We start from the raw sequence: 24754 nt of genomic DNA on the forward strand, positions 1-24754 counted from the left end.
TTTAGGGAACTCCATGGATCCATGTGATCCTGCTTCTAGCATACCATCTATTCCTTTAACTGATGGTTGAGAATCCTTTCATTTATTCATTCTTTTACTCATCAAATATTTACTCAACTGGAATCCTTCAGGCCATTTCCTACTCAGGTATTCTTGCCAACACCTGAAGCCCAGCCAATGATGCCAGCATGCTGCATTTCTGACCTTGAAGGGAAGGAAGGCAGCCTCTATGTCCTTTCTTGACTGAGTGCAATCCAATAGGCCCCAGCCCAGAAAGATGCCATTGGCCAAAGTGGAGATCACTTTACTGCAAGCAGTCAGCTCCACTCCCAGAAGATGGCCCACATTCTGTGGCCTACAGATGCCCCTTTACACACTATTGGTGCATCTTGAGGGACTCCAGCTCCAGGAAGCACTCTTTCTCACTTTGCTTGGTCTCTCAGTGCAACTGACCATCCCTAATGTTGATCTGCTTCAGAAGCTTCCACTTTGAGTTTGCATAGGGTTTTTTCTAGGAATATTTGGAATATTCTCTGGGAGTATTTGCAGTATTCACCCTGTTGAAGGGGATAGAATGGGGGGCCTTCAGGTTTACCAGAAGAGTTTCTTGATTGCTATTTCCCTTGTTTGTGGGAGGATAGCTCCTTCTGAGGATGACCAAGTGAGATGGTCAGAGAAGGAAGGTCTCTGAGTCTCCAGACCCTTCACCTAGTTTGTCTGAGCTGGACTCCAGAAGAATGTCTCCTCAGAACAAGAATCTATGGGCATGTCTAGAATCTCCCTCGAAACCAGGCACCATCTAGCCATTTACAAAAAGCTCCCTTTAATGCTGAGATTTTCAATGTGAGGTTCTGACAATGCTGGCCTTGTTTCTGCACATTTAGATTCCTCTTAGGAAAATGGTTGGCTGGGAAAGCAGAACCCTTGTAAGTAAATATGGGGATGAAGGATTCCCTGATTATCTAGGTAATTCAACATATTGGTTTGGGAGAACGCCTCTGAGAGAGGAAAACAACATACAGGCAATTGAGTGGGTACATTCTGCCTCATTCCACCCCCAAAGTTGGCATTCTCAGCATGCATGCCCCAGCACTGTCAGGAAACGTAGGACTCTAGTGCTTTTCTGTGTTGTTTTAATGACCTTTTTGGGGTCAATGGCATGTACAAATCCTACAGCCAAGGATGGCCAATATACAGCCACGATGAAAAAAAGGTCTTGTGAACAGAGAAGAAAACTGTACCATGGTACTTAGAAATGCCACATGACTTCCCCAGATTTTTGTGGCAGCACTTCACAGGAAATGTGTTTTGTATTTCCACTGGAGTGGGGTAAGTGGTTGAAAACTACAGTGAATTTTCAGCGAATGGGATGTGAAGTACTTTATTATTGTTTTTCCTCCATAGATGTAAGGAGACATGCTGTCTCCCTGAGAAAGACACGGAGAGAAAAGTCTCATTGCCATACAAGGGATTTGAAAAATAATTTTCATGAGGTCAGGCTGAAGCTACCACTTGGAGCTTAAGCCAAGACCCTCGGGGCCGGTCACACGTCCCTGCTGGTGGTGCTCACTTGCTCTGTTTCTCTGCCCAGCCTGGGCCAATACCGTTCATGGCAGCAGTCCAGAGCTACCTGACTCTGTCCCCATCAACACACTCAAAAGACGTGAGCCCTAATGGAAATGGAGAGCATGGCAAGGGAGGAAGAAGAAATACGAAGTTAGAAAAGGAAAAGAGATGGAGATCCCCCAAGACTGGGGATAGTGGATGCAGCCTGGTAGGTCTCCAGTTCCAACCAAGGCTTTAGTAAATTCCCCTCCAACAGAAGAAAACTCCACTGAGTCCAAATAAGAATCATGACTGCTGGGTCATCTGGGGAGAATTAAACTCAAGAAATTTAACTAATGCAACTCAACTGCTTCAGAGTCATTAATTAAACGTTCTTTAAAAAAGATTTTTAATTTCTTGGATCTGCATTTGGATAAGTGCTTCAGCTGCAGAGTCCTGGACGCTGTAGCTCTGGCCTTCCTTCCTAGGGCTTCTCAGAGCAGCTCTCCAGGTCTCCTCCGACCACAGCTTCCCCTCTGCTGGTCTTCCCCACCCTCAGGGGGAGTCTCCCAACCGTCTCATCAGGCTGGCCCCTGCTACTACACTTCTTAAAACAAAGTCTCTGTGGTCCTTTCCCAGATCAAACACTCTGAATGCTTTCTATTGTATTGCAGATTAAGAACAAAACCCCTTCAGGGCTCCTCCCCCAGGGAACAGGTCATAGACTCCAGCTAAACTGGGTGACCAGCTGTTCAACTATGTAAGTATCTGAGTAACTCAACTTACTCCACAGCCTGTGGAGGCACTCAGCTTGCTTTCGAATCCCAGCCCCACCTGCTGACTCAGGCAAGACCTGAGGCAAGTTATTGAACCTCTCTGTGCCTTAGTTGCCTCATCTGTAAACGGCACAGTTTATAGCCGCGTCGGTTTACAGCCACCTCAACCGCCAATAACAGTTACTACCTCGTGAAAAGGATTAAGTTAATATATATGAAGGACATAGTGTCTACAATGCAGAAAATGCTATGTGCTAGATTTAACAAGATATACACATGTATATATGTACACACACACACACACACACACACACCCTGGCTGTGTTGGCAGAGCACCTGACACACTAAGAGCAGACCTTACACAAAGCCTAGTCTTAACGTGAATCTAAGTGAAGCTTTAGCCATTTCCTACCACTGCCACCTTAAGAAACCCTGGGTTCTGTGCAATGGAGGACAAATATAACAATAGATCTGCCTGGAGAGTGGACCTTTACTTGGATAAGACAAAAGCATCAACCTCTTCTCAAAAAGGGAGAAGAATTTTTCAGCACACCTTAGCAAGCTTCACCCTTCTCTCCTCACCGATAAGCCTGATCTGTTTATAATCTCCACATCCACTCCCCTCTGAAAATGTTTCCCCCTATGCTCATTGCTTCTAGGCTTAAACCTGAATCAAAGATCCCAAATGCTAAGATCTTTCCTATGAGCATGCAGGCAAATGTCTTGAATCTGTTGGGCCAGATGACAAACGTCCAGCTCAGATGAAGTGAAGCGATGGGCACCATCCAAGGAGGGGGAGTCCCAGGCGTGACTGAGACCAGGAGACCTGCACATCTAGGGCTTGTTTCCATCTGGATGGGACTCGAAGGCAGGGTGTGGTGGGGCCCCATGCTGCCGCCCCACAAGACTCTCTTCAGTGACTTAACACCATTATTGGTCTGATACTAATTTGAGACGATGCCCAATCGCATCACAACAAATTAACTGCAGACACGCGATGGCAATCAACTCAGGGGCCTATCCTGAACACTGGCTGGGGGATTCCCTGTCTCCACGAGCCGCACGCTCCCACAGATGTTTCTAAAAGCCTCTTCCCAGAGGCCCATTTAGAGAGAAATTAAATGCAACTTTGACTTAATTAACGTTTTAAATGATAATGAATACAATGTAGATTCATAGGAGGCATTTACATTGTGTTGTAAAATTGATAAAAATTTAATAACTCTTTGTTAATAAGTTATGTCTCCCCAGACCCATAAAGCCTAAGGCACTGCAAACTCCAGACTGGGTCTAATCCGGGCTCCTGGTGCAGGTGGAGGAGGGAGGCAGAGATGGACCTGACATTTGCTCCAAGCCTGCTCCAATTCAAACCTCTGCTTGTTCATCAGTACTTTATTTCATACAGTAAAGGTCAGCATTTGGGCTCAAGGCAGAGCCTTGACAAGAAAGCTCAAGTGAAAGGCGGACTGGCCCTGGCATCTGTCGCCCGAGATAGTGGAGGAGGGAGGGAGATGGAGAGCTAACTGGCCACATCTGTCCTCCACCATGGAGGGAAGATGGAGAATCCGCTGCCTGGTGGTAGGGGCTGTCAGGCTGAGTAACGTGACAAGCGGCCACTGTCCTGAGTAAAATTGCAAACATAATTTCCACGTCACCTTGCAAAAGGACCTCTGCTCAGCTTACTTGTGGCATGCCAACGTCGTTTCTAGTTTGTCCTTGAAGAGCTGAGTCACTTACTAAAGTGTCGTACTCCTGGGAAGGGAGGTGTCCAAGTGACAGAGGGACACACAAGGGACCCTTCCATCTTTCCTCATTCTGACCTTTCTACTTCTTGTCCCCTAACTCTGTTTCAAAGTATTTCTTTTGAAAAGTTGGCTGCCTTTTGCCCGAATATTCCCTCTCTCCTTTATCTGTATGAAGTGGTTCTTCATAGAATATTTAGCATAAAGAATTCAACAACACCTTTTGTGGGAGAAGCACGAGGTCCCCAAGTACAAGTCAACTGCTTCACCTGACACCAAACTAACGAAAGCATCTATTTATTATGAATGAAACCCTTTAAAGATAGGCATTTGAAGAGGGTTCTTTGCAAAGGAAATTTTGCCCACGTATGATTTCTTGCCTTGCAAAGCTGATTTAACGAACTGACCACTGTGGAAGCACGTGGAAGGCATATTCCCAATCAACCCATTGTTAAAGGTGGCTACCACAAAATCGAGTGAGAGGCACTGGCTTCTGTAACCTTGCCTGCTACCAACAAAAGTGCCCGAAGACGCCCTCCCAGGTACATCGTCAGTCTCCTGGAAGGATTAAATGGCTGTCTGGCCCTAGTTGCCTTCCTGTTTTCACGTACTGCAATGAAGTGCAAATGGCCAAACCAGGGAGTGTGCACTGGGGGTAACAAAGAACTAGAGAGGAATCCAAAGGCTGCTTCCATATTTACTGTCATGGATATAGAGAAGGAGAGGGGTAGAGGGAGGAAGAGTCAGAGAGACAGATCATACCAGCATGCACAAGAAAAATAGAAATTACAGAGGCAGAATGAATGGGCTTAAAGAATGCATGGAATACTATGTTTAGCTGAGTTTCCTTCGACTCTCCTGTTTCTATCTTTCTATCACTGATGGCCGTGGTGGGAAGAGTTTTCGGTTTCAGGGACCAGAAGTAAACGTAGATTCATAGGAGGCATTTACAAATACAATTTGATGGGAGCTTGAGGGAGTCACCCAAAACTACACACAAAAAGAATCAGATAATGATAGGCTGTTGGTTTTTAAATACAGCTTATTAACTCACACCCCTCCTTAACAGGCATTGGAGACTGTCCGTGCAGGGTGTGTCCTGTTATAGACATTTTCCTAGAGCTATTTCCACCCCTTGCCCTCGTATCTGATTTTATGTACTTCAAAATGCCATTAGTTCACTCGAGTGACTTTAGTTCTATTGACAATGTTAATTCTCTGCCTGTACAAACCAAAGGGTACTCGGGATAAGCTGATTTTTGTTTATTATCTGACAAGACTCAAGATTACACTAAACTGATTTTGGTATGTATCCCTTCAACCTAATGGTATTGGACTTGTCCTCTCAGCTTAACCATTGGAGTTGAATGCCTCCTTGTATTATGTTTATACCCGAAATAAAAGTCACACGCCATTTAAAATTAGCTACAGTAGTTTGCAAAAGGGTGTACGTAATTGCGCAGGTTTAAACTATTAGCAGATTGAAAAGTGGGTGTGAGTGATCGCATGTGTACTTTAGCTAAAACTATTTCCAAGTGCAAGTCTAAAGATCTGTTTCTCTTCCAGCACATGATGAATTTGTTCGTGCCAGGGCTGCTGACGGTCTGTGGCCAGCACTGTGTCACACAGGTCTCAGGAGGTTTGAATCAATAGGGTCCTATATGTTGACACTGCATCATAATTTCCATTGTCCCTCTCTATTAGACTTAGCAATCACATGAGGCAGACTGAAATAAAAGAATAAATTCTGAACAGAGAAAAACCACTACTTTATAAACCTGTATGGAGGGAAAATGGCCCTGATTAGAACTTACATCTATATTTACGTGTGTGTGTATGTATGTATGTTGCTAGACATAATTATATATATATAAACTCTGTAAAAACTCTGGGCCCATTTCATTCTGGTGTCCTTTTCTGGTTCTTCTGCCCAGGATCAGCCGGAATAGAAACAAAACCAGGATGATCAGAAAATGAGGTTTTGTGCACCGATTCTAGCCTACCATATGGAACAATTCAGTCTTGTCGAAAACATAGTCTTGGATGAATTCTTGCTGGTCACTATTTGCTTTACTTTTCTGACACTGTTTTTTTTACGCCTTTTGTAAAGGAGTCCTCCTTCTCTGAAGATCTTTCTGTCTGCACAGTCTGACCTTACATCTCTCGAATTCAAAAGAAGACAACTGTTGGAAAAGAACGTGACTTTGCAACAACAGATCCTCGATGATGGGCCACACCTCCAAGGAGAGGTGCCCCGAGCAAGCAGGCCCTGCTGTTAGAAGGCAGATTTTTAAAACTGTGTGAACATTTTAATATATTACTACTCCTCTGGGAACTGGCTACTTTTCTCCCCACTTCAGAAAACACATAATGGGACTTTGTGTTTCAATTTAACGTCCCTTGAAAACGGAAATCTTTCCCCTTATGAGGAAAAAAAAAAAAAAAAAAACAAAACAGCAAGGAGGGAGACTAAAGGCAAAAGAGAAATGAATTAGGCAGTCTCCAAAGAGCATTGGCTCAACTGGGAAACTGCGACCAAAGCAAAGCTCCATAATAATATAATGACCTTTAATGAGTGTCTTGGGAAACAATACGGCCCTAGCATAAAAGACAAAGGGCAAAACCCATCAGGGCTCTGCTGACACTAATTCAAAATGATTTTCAGAACAACTAAAGAATGTAAGAGAAGTAATCTGATCCGCCCATCTGACCTCACTTTGATTCAAGGGCCCTTCTCCTGCCATTTCTAATTGTCAAACCCTCTACATCTCACATCTGCTCATATTTAATGAAAAGCCCACTCTCGCCACTGCTCTTTGAGTCCACCAGCTCTGTCAAACGGGCACCACCCAGCCCCACCACCAGCAAGGGAAGCCCAGGGATTGCTATTGGAGCTCTGCCAGTGGAGTTCTGCGTAGAGATAGACATTTTTTAATTGGAGAAGAAGGGTTTATGTGGGCGCATGAAGGGGCTCAGGTTGGAATGGGTTTTCCTAACTTATTGTTAATGGTCAAAGGTGCGAGGACTCACATGGGGTGGATGAAATCTTCTTTTGTTTGATGGTGTGAGGACGGCGGGAAGACCGATGAATCAGAGGAGGCGACCCCCACACCCCACCCCCGAGCTGTCAGTACCAGTTATGGCTTCAACACACAGCCCAGAGCTCCATGTTTTCCACGGTGGGGCTCATTTGGGAGGGCGGGAAGGACGACAATCTCACGCACAGGATGTTTCTGAGAGGATGGGACAATCCCACCCTAAGTTTTTCTTCCCCTGGCCTCCATCAATGCTGGGATTAAGTTGCAGAGCTGAGAAATCCCTCCAATTATGGTTTCTCCTGTATGAAATGGAAATTACACACACTGGGTATCATGAGCCCCACACAGGGGACACACATTTTGCTGTGATTGGTATGGGTGGCCAGTGCCAAGACACGACCACATACAGCCCGAATGGCTCCTTCCTTTTCTCCACTGACTCTCTAGCCAAGGTTTTAGAGCCTAGTGGTTATCTGAACACAGAAAAGTGGTGCCTTAGGCAGACGGGTAACCCCAGTGGCTGGTGGTTACTTTTGCTGCCATCAGTCAAAGATGTGGCCAAACTGTGCCACCATAGCTCACTCCTTTGCTCCTCCCCCACTAGCTCCTGTCTTTGAACCCAGTGTCTTGCCACACATAGTAGACCAACAAATTCCTTGTGTGGTTGTGACCAAGTTCACCTTGCAGGGTCATGGGAACTAGCAAGAATTCTCACAATGAGAATAAAGGGGTAAAGGTTCACACTGTGGCATTTGTATGAAAGGAAACTTTCTTCCTAGGATTTTAGGCTAATGTGGTTGGCACAGTCCAAAATCCCTCTCAATACGACCTCCATTAGGTATCACTTTTAAAACTGAATCCTGTTTCTTGGCACTGGTCTGGAAGAACAGTGAATCATGAAAGATAAAGGATGATTAGCTCAGTGCTAGATACAACTTTTCCAAATACCTTCTAAAACAGTTCAATGCACAGATTGTGCCTCAGTCCTGAACAGCAGGTTCAAACACCAGCACCTGACATGGCACACCACTCCAGGGCATACAGTGAAGTCAGGACTCCTTCAGCCCTGGGAGCCTCTATGGATCACTGTCCCACAATCACCCCATGCTGGGACCATCTTCAACACCCACGCAGGTGAATCAGCAAATTCTTCGCAAAATGCTCAAGAGGGAAGTGCCCTTCCCTTTCCCTCAACCCCTTATTGTCAACATGAATTTACTCCTGCTGGTGAAAGTTTATTTCAACCAGCTCTGGGCACTGAGAAAGAGAGAGAACATGTGGCAATATGGTTACCAATAAATGTGTCGGGTGCTTTCAAGAGGAAGGGATGAAGTACAGAACACAGAATTATCTTCTACCTCTCATGCTACCAAAAATGTGAAAATAAAGTTAGAGCCACACTTGAAGACATCTAAGTCCTCACAAGGAAATACAACCTCTTCTGCCCTTAGATGAGGACCCATATCTCCGCATTTCGGTGTACAGACTGGAGCTTCCAATAACATTACCCATGAACCATGTCAGTGAAATACTGGCAAAGACCACGCTGAAGAACAAGGAAAAGGGAGATCTCAGAAATCTGGTGTATCTCAGTGCTGCCAGCTGCAAGACCTTGGCCAGTTCTCTAACACCTCTGAAACTGTAAGTGACGAAGAAGACTGACCTCAAAGCCTGGTGCAAAGGACTCTGGGAAATCATGGCGGTTCATGGCTTACAGGTTTTGATTTTTGAAATCACAATGGCTACAGGAGACCTTAGTTCAACAGAGGGTTCTATTTGGGGGAAAATGATGATCCTTTGAACTAGTCATCTGAGAAGAGCCCTAGACTTCATCAGTCAATATAGGTTTACAGATTTAGAATACTTGTTCCTAGAACACAGGACACAATCTGGCACTGGAAGAATGAGATACAGGTTAAAAAGACAAGGTAAAAGAAAAAAGAAAGAAAGAAAGAAAGAAAGAAAGAAAGAAAGAAAGAAAGAAAGAAAGAAAAAAGAAATCCACATTCATCCTAGCCCTGTTGTGTTTTGGAAATGATCTAAGCTCACTAAAAGCAATTGAATGGTCGAATTGGTTTCTTCTCTCTACGTGTTTCCTCTCCTTCCTCCCTGCAACCCAATCCAGTGTAGAGCCTTTACCCAAATATGAAGATAGGCATTTCCACACATCTTTGTAGTCATAGGGTATTTGATTTGCTGTCACATTAATTTCCATTTATATTTATTTAAAGGACAGAGAGAGGGAGAATATCACTAGACTAGAATATCACAGTTCCACACACCAGTACAAGAAGCACAACAAGTTAACAGAATGGGAAGGGAGCCTTCCCCAGCATGTACACAGGGACACAGGCAGAGAGGACAACATATCAGTCACCACACAAGATCACACTGGGAAGAAAACATCAGCTCCACGGACTCACAGAACCACAGGGCACGACACAAGACGGGGATGATACCACAGACAGCACAGACATGGAACTCCGTGTGTCGGGGTTAAACTTACAGGCACGGAAACTGGTGGAGCAATCATTAACAGAGACAGAAGAAAGTGGGAAGGTTCTCTCAAGGGTGTCCATGTTACCACGCACACGGCCTGACATGCACGAGCAGTCACGCTCAGAACGTCCGCAATCAAAACAACATGCCCGTCTCATTCTCTTGTAGATGGACATCTTGGCTATAACCATGTGGTTGGATGGGAGGAGAGGAAGAGCGGTAGTTAATGGCAAGGTCACACACAGCAAGGCAGCTGGAAGGGAGCTAAAGGGATTTAACACAGGTCTTAGTTCACATTAACAGTCTTGACCCAGAAAAAAATGCAGAGTGACTGCTGGTAACAGTTTGGTTGTACATCAAAAACAGCAGCGAAAATATAAATTGCCTTTATAGTTCCCCAAGGCTGTTGTGTATTATTTTTCTCCCCTAGGTAAAGCGGGTGACTACAGGAAAAGGGCATGGCTGATTACAATCGGGTTCTCGGATGAGAAGAACAACACGTTAGAAGACAGCAAAAATGTAACCGACATTTTTCCCCTGGCGCAATTAATACAGGAGGTCAAAATATACACACAGCCAATCAATTAATTGCTTATTTGGTACAATAAATGGTTTTTGCGAGTTGCAAAATATGTAATATGTAGGCTTTCTAATTTCCCTCCATTCCTGGGCATTAGGCAGAGCCTAGGACAAGCTTTCATCAAATTAGATGTGAAACGATTACATGTTAATATAGAATCTGAGGATGCCTCTGCTGAACTTCCCCAGAGTGAGTTTACATGATGCCTACAGGAATTTAAATTTACTCTTGACAGAACAAATATCCAAATCTGTCCATATAAGAAATGCAGCTACTCAAGGCTAACGCTGCGTATTTGACATTAAAGGCAGTTCACAAATAAGAAATCACCAAAAGCATATGAGATGTTGGTCTATTGGAATGCATTTAGCTACTCATGGGTGTATTTTCTGCTTAAAGCCGGGAGAATCTGAAAATCGCATCTGCTTTTCTCTCCCCTACCCCCCCCCCCAAATTCAGAAAGCCATCGGGTTATTGGTTAATCATAATTTTTTCTAATATAGGAAATATCGGCCAAAATAGACCAGAGGTTATAAAACATGAAGAGATTAGGTCCCATGTAAAATATCTTACTTATATTTACATGTAACATTGATAGCTCTTCTAAACTGATATCGTAGGAGCCTGGGGATCCAGCTTGAGTGTTGACCTACAAAACTTGCTGGACATCACTGCAGTGGTTCTCAAAAACACTTCACCCTTATCCTTCAAGCCAATTTATATTTCAGTCCATGAAGCCTTTTTGTGCCTCATTTTGATGCTACAACAGGCAAACGTGTTTGCTTATCACTTAGCATGACCCAGCCTGCTTCGCTCACAGGATTGGAGAATAACTTGTGTTTATTCCAAGCATCATAGCCAAATAGCAAGGCTGAACTGGAGAGATGTTATTCCCCGCGCCTACACCTTCCATTTTAAAAGTCATTCTCCCCCCCTCTTTCTTTTTCTTTGTGGAGAATGGTTGCACTCTTACTTTAAAATATGGCTTGTGGTTTTGCCCTCTTTGAATGTTACAGTCACCAGGAAGAGGGGTTTAAATCTCTCAAATGGGTCAAGTCCTGTTCTAAGACCTTTATGACTTGCCATACAGTATATTTGTCAAGCAGGGGTAACGTTATGATTGTGAAGAACAGGCACTGGGGGAGATGAATGAGAGATTCATTCCTGTAAACTTGGCTCCCATTTTTAGTGACATGTTCTTTTAGCATCCTCACTAGCTGGTCGTTCAGATCATCACCATGCAGCCCCAGCCCTCTTCAGTGCATGGCACATCATTCCTGAGCTGAGCTTTTACAAAAAAAAAAAAAAAAAGGAAGAAAGAAAAGAAAAAAAAAAAAAGTTCCACTATAGCATTTGAATTGGAAGACTTTAGAAGGCATGGTGTGAATGCCCAGACACCCCAGACAGTAGTAGCTTAAGTCAAGAAAGAGGAAAAAGTCTTCAGCGGAAGACATAAAAATAAAGTTATTTTACATGCATCCAGATCTGTTGTACAACTTGTAGACCGCTCACTTGTTTCTTGCTTAGTTCTTTTACTGGAAATATTGATTTGTGATTTACACAGAGGAGGGAAACAAAGATGATTTTTTGTTTCACTGTAAATAAATTGTTTTGAAAAAAATTTAATCAAATGCTGTAGCAGAAGAGAAGCCCATCAAACTCTGAAACGCTATGCTTCTCATTAGCAGCAGTCCCTGGTTTTCATTTCCATACTGCCATTTTGGGTCATACACAATAATAGAATCTGACACATTTATAGGGAAAGAGAGTTCTTCTCCATATACCCGTCTTTAAGGACAAGGGGAGGGAGAATGAGGCGGGATAACTTTTGAAATCATTCTGTCAGAGGTAAGCCCATCCATCCTAATGGGTGATTTTCAGCCTCGTATTTGATAAGGGCTTCGGGAGGAAACAGAACCTCAACCCAGTGTCTCTCAGGAACTGTTTGCAACTGTTATTGCTGGCTGTTCTGGAGACCATGCATTGTTCTAAAATTTCATATTGTTAGCATGCAGGAACAGGCTGAAACTGGTAATCGAAGCAGCAAAAAACCATTTGCTATAAGAAGATTAAATGTTAATTATAAGCAGTCACATTCCAAAGCAGCATATGCATAAAAAAAGCAAACATGCTATTACTCGTCATTCCTCCCCAGTCATCATTTTTACACTCACACCAAATACAAAATAGAAATCTCAAAAGACACACAAGCACCACCACAAAAAAACCCAGCAAGAATGATCAATGAGAGGCTCAAAGACAAGACAGAAACAGTTAAAAACGATTGAGCCCCATGTGTTGACAAACCTTTGTGAATTACAATGTCTAGACCAAGGTGCCACCGACTGGGAGGGTGGCTCTCGCTCTACTTCTGGAATAGTCCATTTTCATGGACACCCCCACCCCTCAGATGTCTTCACCTATATACACTTCCGGGTCCCCCTTCTTAAAAGGAAAGGCCCATCTGACCTCCCTACTGGTGGAGTGATTCATCAGGATTGACGGATATGCATCCCAGCCAGGAAGAGCCTTCTGCTGTGCCCTAACACGAGTCATGAACATGAACAAATGCTTTAACTAAAAACGTTTGAGGATTTCCCTGCTTAGTGGTAGCTGTTTCAGAAGATGTGGGCATTCTGTGTGTAAAATTATACTCTCAAGTTGTAAAATAAAATTATATCGAAATTAAGTCTTGGACCTCCTGATTTGGAAAATACCACCCTTTCAACTCTCTCTGGTTTCCTAATCCTCCAGGTTTGTTTTAGTGAATCATGGATACTCAGAACCACTGGTGTTTTATTTCCATTTCTCCATGATTGTTTCCTTTTCTGGAGCTGATGTAGGTTAGAAGGTTAATTTCAGATATCAGAATGCCACTTAAAACTACCAAGGTTAGGTTTCAAAGAACAACATTAAAAGTTTCGGTATTTATTTAAAACAGAAGTAAGTTTCTTAATCTACTCCCTGGACACATAAAGTGCCCTCTCACCTTTGGCGTTTGCTGGTTTTCTTTTTTACATAGTCACCCAATGCTCTCTTCCCAAATCTCAGTCCTCAGAAAAGGGACTTTTCCCCAGGATTTCAATAATACAAAGTGGATCTATGAGGACATCTAGTGGATCTGTGTGGAAGAGCAGCTAGTCGACAGATCACCTGAACCAGCTGGCCTTTCTACGAAAGGGAGTGGAAAGGGGACCCCGTGTGTCTCCAACAGTTGAAATCTGTGCATTTCAATCCAGTGGTTCTTACAAATCACAGTGGATGTTTAGGGGGCCGTGGGGGATGAGTGAATTCTAGGAGATGGTTCCAGAGTGGTCTAGAGTAGCAGCTTGCAAACACACTGGTTTTGTAGCCATGGCCAGCAGAGTGGGACCACTTCAGCACCAGTTGGCTGGGTCTCCTCAAAGCTCTGCTGCAGCTTCCTGAGACAGGAAACAGACAAGAGCGTGTCTCTGGTAGGTGTGAATACTGTAGCTACTTGTCATTCCGTCTTAGGGCTTTTGGAACTTTATGTTCAATTAATTGGCCCCATAGGCCACCTTAACTCTGGGAAAGCAGAAATATCAGCCTCTGGGGACTCAGTTTTCTCTTTGGCCCACATCACAAGGTTCTTGTTCTTGGGCCAGTGCCACAGATTCAAAGAGGTTATGCTGTTGCCAAGAATTAGACCCTGGGTCTCACCTTCCTCCAAAGAACCCTGTCTTAGCAGTTTTACAATTTGAGAAAAAGCTTTTATATGCTTTCCTTCACCACAATGAAGTGGATATTCATCCAATATTTCCATTATGACTTCCTAGTGCTATTTGTAGAGATAAAATACAAGTATTTCCCTAACGGACATCATCAAAGCTATCTGTTTACTCCTAAAGTGTTTAAAAATGGAAGATGGCTCAGACGTACTCTTGGAGCACTTTTCCTATATTTTCAAAGGTCGTGATCATGTGAAAGGAAACCTGTAGAGAAGTGGCTGCTGTAGATGTGGCTCGGTTACTGCTCTGTCCTTGTGTCAAACTGACAATCAGCTGTCAAACTCAGGTTCTCTGCTGGCTAGCCCTTCTGCGCCAAGCCTGGAATGAAGAAGGAGTTGGACTCCAGCCTGTTCTCAGCACCATCTGCCTCCCACATCAGCGACCAAATTGTCAGCCAATTTCCAATTGCAGAATCTTAATTTCCAGGGTGGGTTGGAAGGGGCAGGAAAAGCAGCACTGGACTGAGAGGTTCAGGTAGAGTTTTCCAGCTGCTGGAGAAAAAGTATTTTAGGTTCAAATGGAGCAGATTCAAAGGAAGACTAATGTGGAAGGAAAAAAGAGATAATCTGCCTTTCATTTCACAGATATTTTTTAGGCTGCAATCACAGGGTTAAAATCAATCCAATGAAAGAAGGATTAATTTGAAGCCTGACCCTGAGGCTGCTCTTCGTATGCTCAGCAGCAACTAAAGTGATACGTAAAAGTACCATGGAACAAAAAGTCCACTGAGGCACAGCGTTTGAGACATTTTTTTGATGTGATACTGGGAATCAGAGAGCATTCTTTCCAGTCCTGTAAATGAGGAATAATGTCTTCACTATGCAAAATTCCTCCTATTGGCTTCTGCAGGGAGAAGAAGGATCTTCCAGGTGGTTTTCCAAGATCAGAAAGAGGGGAAAGAAAAAGCTAGTTAATGTCAGTAGCACTAAGTATATGGAATTAGTTGATATTGCCCTCAACACCACACCGTGGTTGCGGAAGGCAGAGGAATTTGGCACTAGAGTTGTTTGTTGACTGACATCATGTTTTCTGTCTGATTCTGAAGGATCACCAGGTACAGGAGGTGCCTCTGCAGGTATGAAAGTGGCACATGCCTTCGAGCCACCCTTCCAGATGTTCTGCAGATGAAGGGAGCCACACAGTCAACTTGGGCAGTGTTGTGCGATGAACTGAAGACGTCATTCATTTGTTTTGTTTGTACATTGAGCATTCTGTACCCTCAAACTCTGAAGACTAGCCAGAACCAAATGACCCATTTGCATGGTACAAAGGCAATGAGAGTTCTGAGTGCTGAGACATCTCCAAATTCCAGGACCATTGGATTCAACTGGTCTGCAGGCTGGGTTCCGTTTTCAGTAGAGTCTCATGAGCATGTGTAAAGATCCGACGATGCTCACTGCTGGTGCCACTGAACGCAGCATTGCTTTGAGTCACACATAGAAACCCTGGCCCTAAAATTGCCACATCTCGTGGGTGAGAGGGGTCCTATTCTGTGAGTAAGTTAGAGGCTCAGAGACTTAACATTTACTTGTTCAGACTTCTATATAGCTCACTAATGAAATGGAACATTCTCCTTGAGTCATCTTTCCTTGAGTCATCTTTTCCATCTTAAACAAGTCAATGGATCTTCCAAGATGCCTAACACCCATAGAAGAACTGGGTATGTCCTAGTGGGTACTGATTGAAAGAGAAACTTTAAAGCAAGGGAACTTCATAGACTGTAGGAAATAATTACCACTGAGGAAATATTTGTCTCCAGTAAGACTGTTTAAGATACTTACACTCCCAAAGTTTGATGTCCAATTAATTCTTTAGCAAGCACTTTCTCATATAGAGAGGTACATATATTATAATAAATACATCACTCTCTCTATAAAATATTTCTGTGCTTATATATAAAAATGTTCATTTTTACATATAAAGTACTGGTACATATCATATATATATCACAACACAGGAATATATATGTAGCATGTGTGTTTCCTTCAGGATAGGAATTCAAGCTCAGTAGCAGAGACCAGATAAAATTTATCAAAGGCAAGCATGACAATGACCCCCAATTGACGAGGCATCTACAGCTATAGTGGTAATTACCTCAGCCTACTCAGCGTCCCCTAAAGGTCCGAGACAAGGCCTTCAAGAGAAACACTGTTGTCAAGGTCTTATTTTCAAATGGAAAAATAAGACAGTGCCAGAAGCTGGCAAGAGGCTGGGGGGATGGGAAGATGAACGGAGGGCGGTTCCCTGCTCTCAGGGGTCTCCAGCTCCAGGCTACTCTGCAGACCATGTTGGATGAGGGAGTTGGGGCATGATGTCACTGCTACATGCAACATAAATACCAAAAGAAAAAAAGAAACTGAAACTGTACAGAAAATAAAAGAAGTATCTCTTCTAGAGAGAAAGACAGGGGGAACTGGACTCCGGGCTCCTGGGAACCCGTTTTACTCACAATATATCACTACCAGTGTGCAGTTAAAATAGAGTAGGGGCCGTATTCCAAGGCAGCAAAGAGGAAAAAAAATAAATCAAAAATATGTCAATGATTAGAAGTTCAAGAAAATTCCTTCAAACACATCAATTCAGACATGACTTGTCCCCTAGGAGTCCACCCTTTGGCAAACTTTTACAGGCTGGGGGAAAAAATGTAAATCATTAGACCAAGTTTGTTATACAGAAGAAGAAAATGGGTAAATAGTAGTTTCTGAGAGCTTGCTCCTTGGCCAGACAGCTGAATTTGACTCTCTTCCTTGATGGAATGCTATGAAGAAATAGAAAGAAATGCAAAAGTTAAACTATACTACCACAGGATTTCCAGATGGAATGCCCACACTCGAGATTGCTCCAGATAGTATGGCATGAAATGTTCAAGGTGAATGGGGAGGGTGGGGGTGGGGCTGGGAGGGGAAGAGCTAGGTTGGGAGGGGAGGGTTAGGAAGCTGTGGATAAAGACCACTGACTGTCATCAGCTCTGCCCTCATGTCATCAGCTCTGCCCTTGTTCCAGGGTGAATTATGATCACCTGGCCTAACAGGTTTGGACAAATGACTGTGTGGGTGAGCTGCCCTCTCCAACTTGGGGCACCAGGCAATGTGCATTCAAAGGCACAGGAACCACCCCCACCCCCCCCCCACCCCCATCCCCGATGCATTATTCACAACCTTAGCTCCTTCTCTTGAAAGTTTCTTTGCAACCAAAACCTATCTTCTCCAATTTCCTGACTTGCCTGGTATGCATGGGGAGGTCCATGTTCAATAGTTCACTTTATTCTGACCACTCCTTACACATACACATCTGCATCCTGCCCTCTGTAACACAGGCGGCTATGGTCTTTTAATTAGGAAGAACAATATTTGGACAATTTTGATCGTTATCAAACATTAACCTCACAGCCAGGGGCCTCTATGAGATGAGCCCAAGAGGGAAGGGGGTACAGAGAGACAGGGGCAAGACCCCTGTCATGCTGGCTCAGCTCAGAGGCAGTATTTCTGAAGCAATCCATGCCATGCATGGTGAGAGATCACACCCTTCACTAGCTGGAACCAGCTTTAAGGGGAATGAAGAGAATAAAATTATTTCAAACAGTTATGTGGCTCTCCCTCCAGGATGAAGTTAAAAGTCAGCTGCTGGGTGCTTGCCTGGAACCAGGGTGGAAAAATAACCTAGAGGCCAAATCCTCATTTCTAGGGACTTAAAAAACTTTCTGCTGAGTTCCACTGCAGTGCCTACGAGGAACATTCCAGTATCAGAGCAGGGATCAGAGACACTTTCTCTCCATCATTCTGTCTTCTACCCTCGCCTTCTTAGAGTCTACTCTCTGTCCAGTCACCATGGAGGTCATCTAATATAGAAACTGATGCTATTGAGTTCTTGCTCAAAATCTTCCAAAGGCTATATCTGTTACAGGACTAAAACCCAGGTTTCTCCTCATGGCTCCTGTCTTCCTCTCTGAACTCATTTCATTCTGCTCTCTCCCCAGCCCCACCAGCCCCACTGGTCTGCCTTCCTTCTGTCCTTCCTTCCTTCCTGCCTTCCTTCAGCACTTCAAACTTATTCCTGCCTCTTGACCTTTGCCCTTGCTCTTCTACTAACCTCGACAGGGTCTCAGCTTCAATGTCACCTCCCAAGGGAGGCTTTCTGGCTAAAGCAGCGTCCCTGCAAGGTTCCCCATACCCTCAGGCAGTCTCCTCTCTCTTCATAGCATTTGACTCTACCTGAATCTATTTAATGGTTTCTATGATCATTGTTTGTCTCCATGTACTACTGTAAAGGCTTCAGAAGAACAGCGATGTTATCTTGTTCACCCCTCCATCCCTGGCACCAAGCATGCACCTGGCACAAAGAAAGTACTCAAAAATATGTGGATGCCTAATCAATAAGTAACTTTTAGTGATGCCCCGTGGAACCAGGTTCTTTGACAGATTATCTGGTTCTGGATTATTGGCCTTGACACTCTCCTGCATTTCCCAACCTCCTCTACTACAAAAGTTTCCTTACAATGCAGTTAACTATTTTGTATTTGTTGTTCTCATTTACTTCCACCTTGGGATACATGTTCCTCTGATGGAAAAAATCTGAGGGATGCCTGGTCAGCTGAGCTGTGTTTTTGTGTTCGCGACCAACCATGCTGGGATGCATGGCCTGGTAAGGAGGGCCTTTTGTATCATGGAGTCCAGGGGACTGGAAGTGAGGTGGGTTTGTTCTGGACCTACAAATAGGCTTAGATGCTCTTCCTGTTAAGTTGTCAGAATCAGAGAATTCTTAGACCTCTAGACTTTTGTCTGGATCTCTTTTTCTGAGACATCAATAAATACTCATCTTAGTAAGGTGTCAGAGCTAGGGGGAACAGGGCCATGGAAAAAGCAAAACAGTGGGCCTCAACTGCCCCAAACTTGGGAACCAGCCTCAGAGGATTTCTACAGAATCTGCTCTCGACCAAGAGTGCTCCCATGGGTATTTGCCTAAGAGCTCGAGTGTCTTCGTGCTTCAGCAGAATGATATTTATATCTTACTGGTTTACATTACTGTATCCCCTTTAGGAGTGTAGTGAAAAAAAAGCCCCCTCTTTGGTTGGCCTATCCCAGGAATAGTGCTCTTCTATCTGGTTTCTGCTTGTGAAAAAAGTATTTTATGGGGCAATCTTTCATAACTGTGCTTCTACTCATCAGAGTCAAGGTCATTGTCTTGCCCTTCTCTCTTGCAGATGTGATTAGGGCACTGAGCACACAGCATCGAGAGGCTTTTGTGTGAGCCTGAGCCCTGGTCTGTTGGGTCTGTGTGACTCTTAGCAATCTCATCCTCCCACTAAACTTGGAGCCTTAGTTTCCTCTTTTTGTAAAATGGAATTAATAACATCCCTTGACAATTACCCAGGGTTATGGTGAGGATCAAAGAAAATAATGATCATAAATAAGGAGCTCTGAAAACATTAAATCACCATAGGAAGGAAGGCATCATTATTATTGTTTTCTTTACGGCCATGAACAATTTCTATTAGGCAATGCAACATGATTACTGCAAAAGGCACGGCCTTCTCAAGGCAAATCCACTTTAGGTCCTGGTTTCTGGAGAGCTCACGACCCAACGTTCCTGACTTACCATATCTTTCTCAAGAGGTCACACTGGCAAGCTGCTTTGGAAGAGATTTGAGACAGGATATGCCAGAAGCTAAGGAGACCAATCTAGTCTACCCCAAGGAGCAATGGAGTTTGAGGTTGGTTATTGGAGCAATGGCAAACAAAGCTGATTGGTCATGGTCAAATTCTCTTCCTGAGCCAGCTGGAGGGTACCACAAGTGAAAACTCTGGACTTTGGTATCAAACCTTGCAGCAGCTCCCATTTGGGAGACACAGTCCTCAGACTCGGTTTCCCTTTCAGCCCTAGTCCCCATGTTTACACTTGGTGGCCCCCCATCCAGTGGAAATCACTATGCAAAAAAATACTCCCTCTTCCATGGTCTTAGCAGTCCTCCTTCTCATATATTGTACTGAGTATGTTCAAGTGGGCACAAGCGCCTCGGCATCCCTTTAAGGTCCAGAGGTGGGGATTAGGCACTAGGTTCACTCAAAGGTGTTGATGGTGGTGATTTTTCATCCTTGCTCTAATAAAGCGAGGACAAGTATTTATTCCATGTCTCTTTAAACTTCTGGGCGAAACATAAACATATCCAAGAAACCTCTTGATGTTTAGTGTTTCTTTACTAGGAAAAGGAGAAGGGAAACAAATTTGGGGAAAAGGAAAGAGGGAGGGAAGGGGGAAAGAAACACTACTTACGCCGTTTGCAGCCACATTTTTTTATTCTTTTGGGATCTGTGATGTCATCATGACAGGCCTTGCAGTAAAAAAATGCCCTGGAGAAAGAGAATGGAAAAACTGACACATTTCATAATCCACCCGAATGAAATGAATACCACATTTCCTCCACCGTGGTGCCAAATTAATGAAACACGCCAGCACTAATTTCCTTTCATCTTTTGAAAGGTTTAGACTTTTACAGACGGAAATGTTTGTTGCAAGACCTCTTATTTCAAACACAGGATTCTGCAATTGGAGTTCGTGCTTCTTTTAATAAACCTTCCTTTGAACAGGAACGGGGTGAATGGCTGCTGAGGTGACCCCCTGCATCTGCCTGCTCATCCTTCGTTTTTTGAGCACAGCCTTCAGGGCTGCTCATCAAAGCATGTAGGCAACCAGCCCCAGGCCCTTGGTGGGGAAGTGGAATGTATCTCTGAAACCCTTGCCGTCTGGTCAGATATTTATTGAAGGGGGAGCCAAGATAAAGTTCCACAGTCAAATAAAATCATTAGCCTTGCCCCTCTGAAAGGATATTTCTTTTCAAAGTGAGAGAGGTTAAGGAGGAAGGTGGAGGGGGAAATACAAAAGTGATGGGTCAAGGGGGTCCTCTGTCAAATTTCTTCTGGCATTTCATAGCCCATACTTTGCTCCCAAGCTAGAACGATCAACTCCCATACTCTCGGCCCCAAGAACACAAAATAAATGGAGGTTTGCTTCTCACGGTGAAGCATAGCTCAACCGAGCACTGGAATGGGGTGGGCAGAAGGCACTATAGGGCTGGATACCCAGAGGCAGCAATCAATAAGAAAATCCCCTCATCTGACTTAAGCGTCAAGTTGTGATTATAAAGCACATTGGTTGTGTCCAGACAAGCGACAAACCAAGATCATTCAAGTATAGAATGCATAGGACCTAGAAGAACAGCACTGGAGGCCTACATCTTTTCAGGACGGGGGATTACTGGGACAAAATTCACTGGAACAGCCTTACAAGCTTCCGGATATGGGAGCTAACAAAATCCCTGGTTTCACCACTCCCAACGTGAAATTGAATGGCAGGGATAAACATGGTCTTCCCTTGACCAAGACTATACAGAAAGAAACACAATTCTTGGCGATTCAATTCCCAGGTTCCTTTTCATGTTTTTCACAGGATTTGCACACGTGATTGACACCAGCTGAAAACCAATGTGGGATCTGGAAGAGATCTTGGAAGTCTCCAGGACTCAGTGTCCTCATCTGTAAAATGAGGAGGTTGTCACGACCTGCCCAAAGGTATCCTGTGCTGGGGTTGGTCAACTTCTAAATCCAAGCCCAGTGCTCTTTCCACCCCAGCGTCTCACTCACTATTTCCCTAAATGCCAGTTTTCATCCATGTTGTGAAAAAAGGAAAAAGAAAAAAGGCAGCTGATTGTTTGCCCTGCAAGTGGCAATGTGGTTAAGAAGCCAATCAATGGTGACCTGCCTTGAAAAGGCAATGACAGGAAAGGAGGAAGCCTTTTTGTGTCCACATCCTTTGGCCATTTTCTCTCCCTATCTGATGCTCCTATACATAATAATAATGATAACAATGATAACAGACATTTATAGGGCAAGGCTATAGGCCAAGCACTATTCTAAGCATTTATAAGTATCAATGAATCGATCCTTAAACAATCCTTTGAAGGAGTCATGATTATTATCTCTGTTTTATAGAGTGTATAGGAAACTTAAGCACAGGGAGGTTATGTGACCTGCCCAAGGTCTCACAGAGCCGGGATTCAAGTCCACACAGTCTAGTCCTAAAGTCCATGGTCTTAAACACATCTCTATTGCTGAGATGATGAAACCGTGCTGAGCCTGAGTGGACTGTTGAGAAGATAAAGTTGATTACTTCACAAATTCAAAGTGGATTCTGAAAGTGGCCCCATGGGGGCCAAACAGGTAAAGCTAATGACTGAGATGGGGCCAGGTTGGGGGGGGGGGTGGTCTCTGGTCTGTGACCTGGAGACATATCTCCCAACCAGAGGGAGCACCGTAGCTAAGCTCCAGCTGAGTTTTGCCAAGTGGAACTTCTTTGAGAGCACCACTGTCTTCTCCACTCACCTCTGCCTCTCTCACACTCACCTGGCAAAGCACACACCCTACTGCACACCTGCACCTGAGCAGCTGAACTGAGGAACGGAAACACAACTGTGTTGACTAATCTCACTTCAAATCCATGGCCACGGATGCCAGGGGCTTCTTAACACACCTCAGGATCTATTCCATATCCCCTCCTTCCACCTCAACCTTCTCTGCTCTCCTCCCCACTTCCTCTCCTGCTCATCCACCCCTTCCCCAAGTGGCCCTGTGTTGGTGACCTTGACACACACATCATCAAGAAGACCGGATCCACACCCTGCAAGGCTGATCTTCAGGGTCTCCTTGTCCTCTGCTTTCCTGTTGTGTTTAGCCAATGGGAGGAGCCAGCTGGAAACTGGAGGATGGGAAGAGAGGAATTCCTCCCTGCAGGGCCATGAAATGGTGGTGGCCACATCTCTATATTCCAGAGGACTCAGCTCCTGCCAAGTGGCCTTTCCTACACTACAGCCTCTCTCTCCAGGTTCTGATAACTCTCCTTCCCCTTGATTCTGCAGATCTAGGGCTGAGAGTGGCTCCACTCTGCTGCCAGCTCCAGGGTGCTTTTGCATCCCTTATTGGTTCTCCTTAACCCTCTGCCCACAACTTTTTATGTTCCCTTCATAAAACTCTCCTCCCTTTTCTCATTTAGGTGTGTCACCTGTTTCTGGCCAGGACCCTCCCTGATATAGCACCCAAAATGACACCTCCAGCTTTCATCTTCCCCCCAAACTCCAGAATCTTAGAGCTGACTGTCTACTTAACATAGCCAAATAGAATTCTTAATTTCCTACATCCCAAACTTGCTCCTCTTCCAGCTAAATCCAGTCTCAGTAAAGTGGGAAGCCAGTACCCACCCAATTTCATAGGCTCCAAATCTAGGCTCCATTCTTGATTCCTCTTTTTCCCCTCATTTCTTATATGCAGTTTGCCAGCGGGTCCTATATATAGACTCTCTAAAATATATTCTGAACTGGTCTCCCTTCTCTGTACCTCCACTCACCAGTTTTACCCAAGCTTATCTTCACCTACACTATGCAGTATCTCCATCTGTTGGGCCTCCCACTCCTGTTACCCCACATCCCATTCTCTATAATGGAGAGGAAAGACCTTTCAATGATGTAAATCAGACTACATCACTCCCAGCTTAAAGTCATCAGTGACTCCATTTTATAACAACCTGACCCATACATATCAAGTCCTATGGGAGCCAGCCCTGCCTTTTTCTCTTACCTCATCTCCCCATACTACTCCTTCAGACACACTTTCCTTCCCTCAGCTCCCTACACACAACAAAACTGTCCCTACTTTGTCTCCTCTTCCTTTCCCATCTCCGTATGATGGACTCTTTCCCATCACCTCCACCTCTGCTCAAATGTCACTCCTTCCAAGCAGCCTCCACTTGCGCACAATCTAAATCAGTGACCTGGCTGCACTAGTTCTTTGATTAATGTACCATGAATAAACAAAACTGTAATTCTCTCCTCCCTAGAACATGAGTCCATGAGAGCAAGGACTTCATTGTTCACCACTGCTTCCCTGGCACCTGGTACAGAGTGTTCTAGAAAGTGAGTGACCTTTGATGCATGAATGAGTATGAGAATGCAGCCAAGTAATGCCAGATCTGCAAGTTTTTCAGGGGAAACCAGAAATAAGGATTTTTAAATAAGGATGATGGTGTCTTCTGCTTGGCAAATAATTCATTTGTTAAAATTATGAATCAAATGAAGCCTGTCTGCAAGCCACACCGAGTCAACGAGGCACCATTTTGTGACCCTGACATCAAAGACTATGTGCCAACATTATTTAAAAAGGAAAATACTCAGTGGCAAGGAGCAGTGGACAAGTGACTGAATGCCCATCCCAAAGTGGCCTAAGGCTGGAATGGTGGTTTCACTGCTCTGTTCCTAAAACACTGCATCTGAAAGTTTCTGTGAGCTAAAAATCCATTAACTTCTTTTGTGGCTTTTTTGTAGGAGAGGGTGCATACTCAATACTAGATTGTCATAATCAACTTTTCCATTTTTACAAAACTTGTTTAGTTTCATTCAAATCTCCAAGGCCCTTTCTGTGGTTTTCTGCCGTCTTCATCTGTTTGAAGTCCCCTAACTGACAGCATTTGCTCCGACACATCACACACCACAGAAAATTACAGGCTGCTGTTGTTGCTGATTGTGTCAGCATGTATTTGTGAACACCATAAAGCACTGAAATGAGACATATTGCACTCCCTAATATAGGAGGTAATTTGTTTTTTGGACTGCCTGGTATTTGTGACATTCATTAGCAAGAGATGCAATAGGAAATAGAATTACACAAATGGGAGCTTCACGTTATATTTGCTATCTGGGAGGTACACGTGATCTATGGTGCCGCTGTGCTCCCCAGCCCCCCACTCCCCATACGTGGTGTTGAGATGCTGCTTCTGTGTCTCA

General features: G+C 44.2%; 1 protein-coding gene across 1 annotated transcript in view; it reads right to left on the bottom strand.

Annotated features, from left to right (window-relative positions):
• KCNMA1 (potassium calcium-activated channel subfamily M alpha 1) overlaps positions 1-24754 on the bottom strand; it is a 507394-nt gene that overhangs the window by 111147 nt on the left and 371493 nt on the right. The window contains exon 18 of the mRNA XM_049645990.1: positions 20200-20276. Within this exon, the coding sequence (XP_049501947.1) occupies positions 20200-20276 (77 nt within the window). The remainder of the gene's footprint in view (positions 1-20199; positions 20277-24754) is intronic.

This window comes from Panthera uncia, chromosome D2 (assembly GCF_023721935.1).
Source record: "Panthera uncia isolate 11264 chromosome D2, Puncia_PCG_1.0, whole genome shotgun sequence".
Classification (NCBI taxonomy): Eukaryota; Metazoa; Chordata; class Mammalia; order Carnivora; family Felidae; genus Panthera; species Panthera uncia.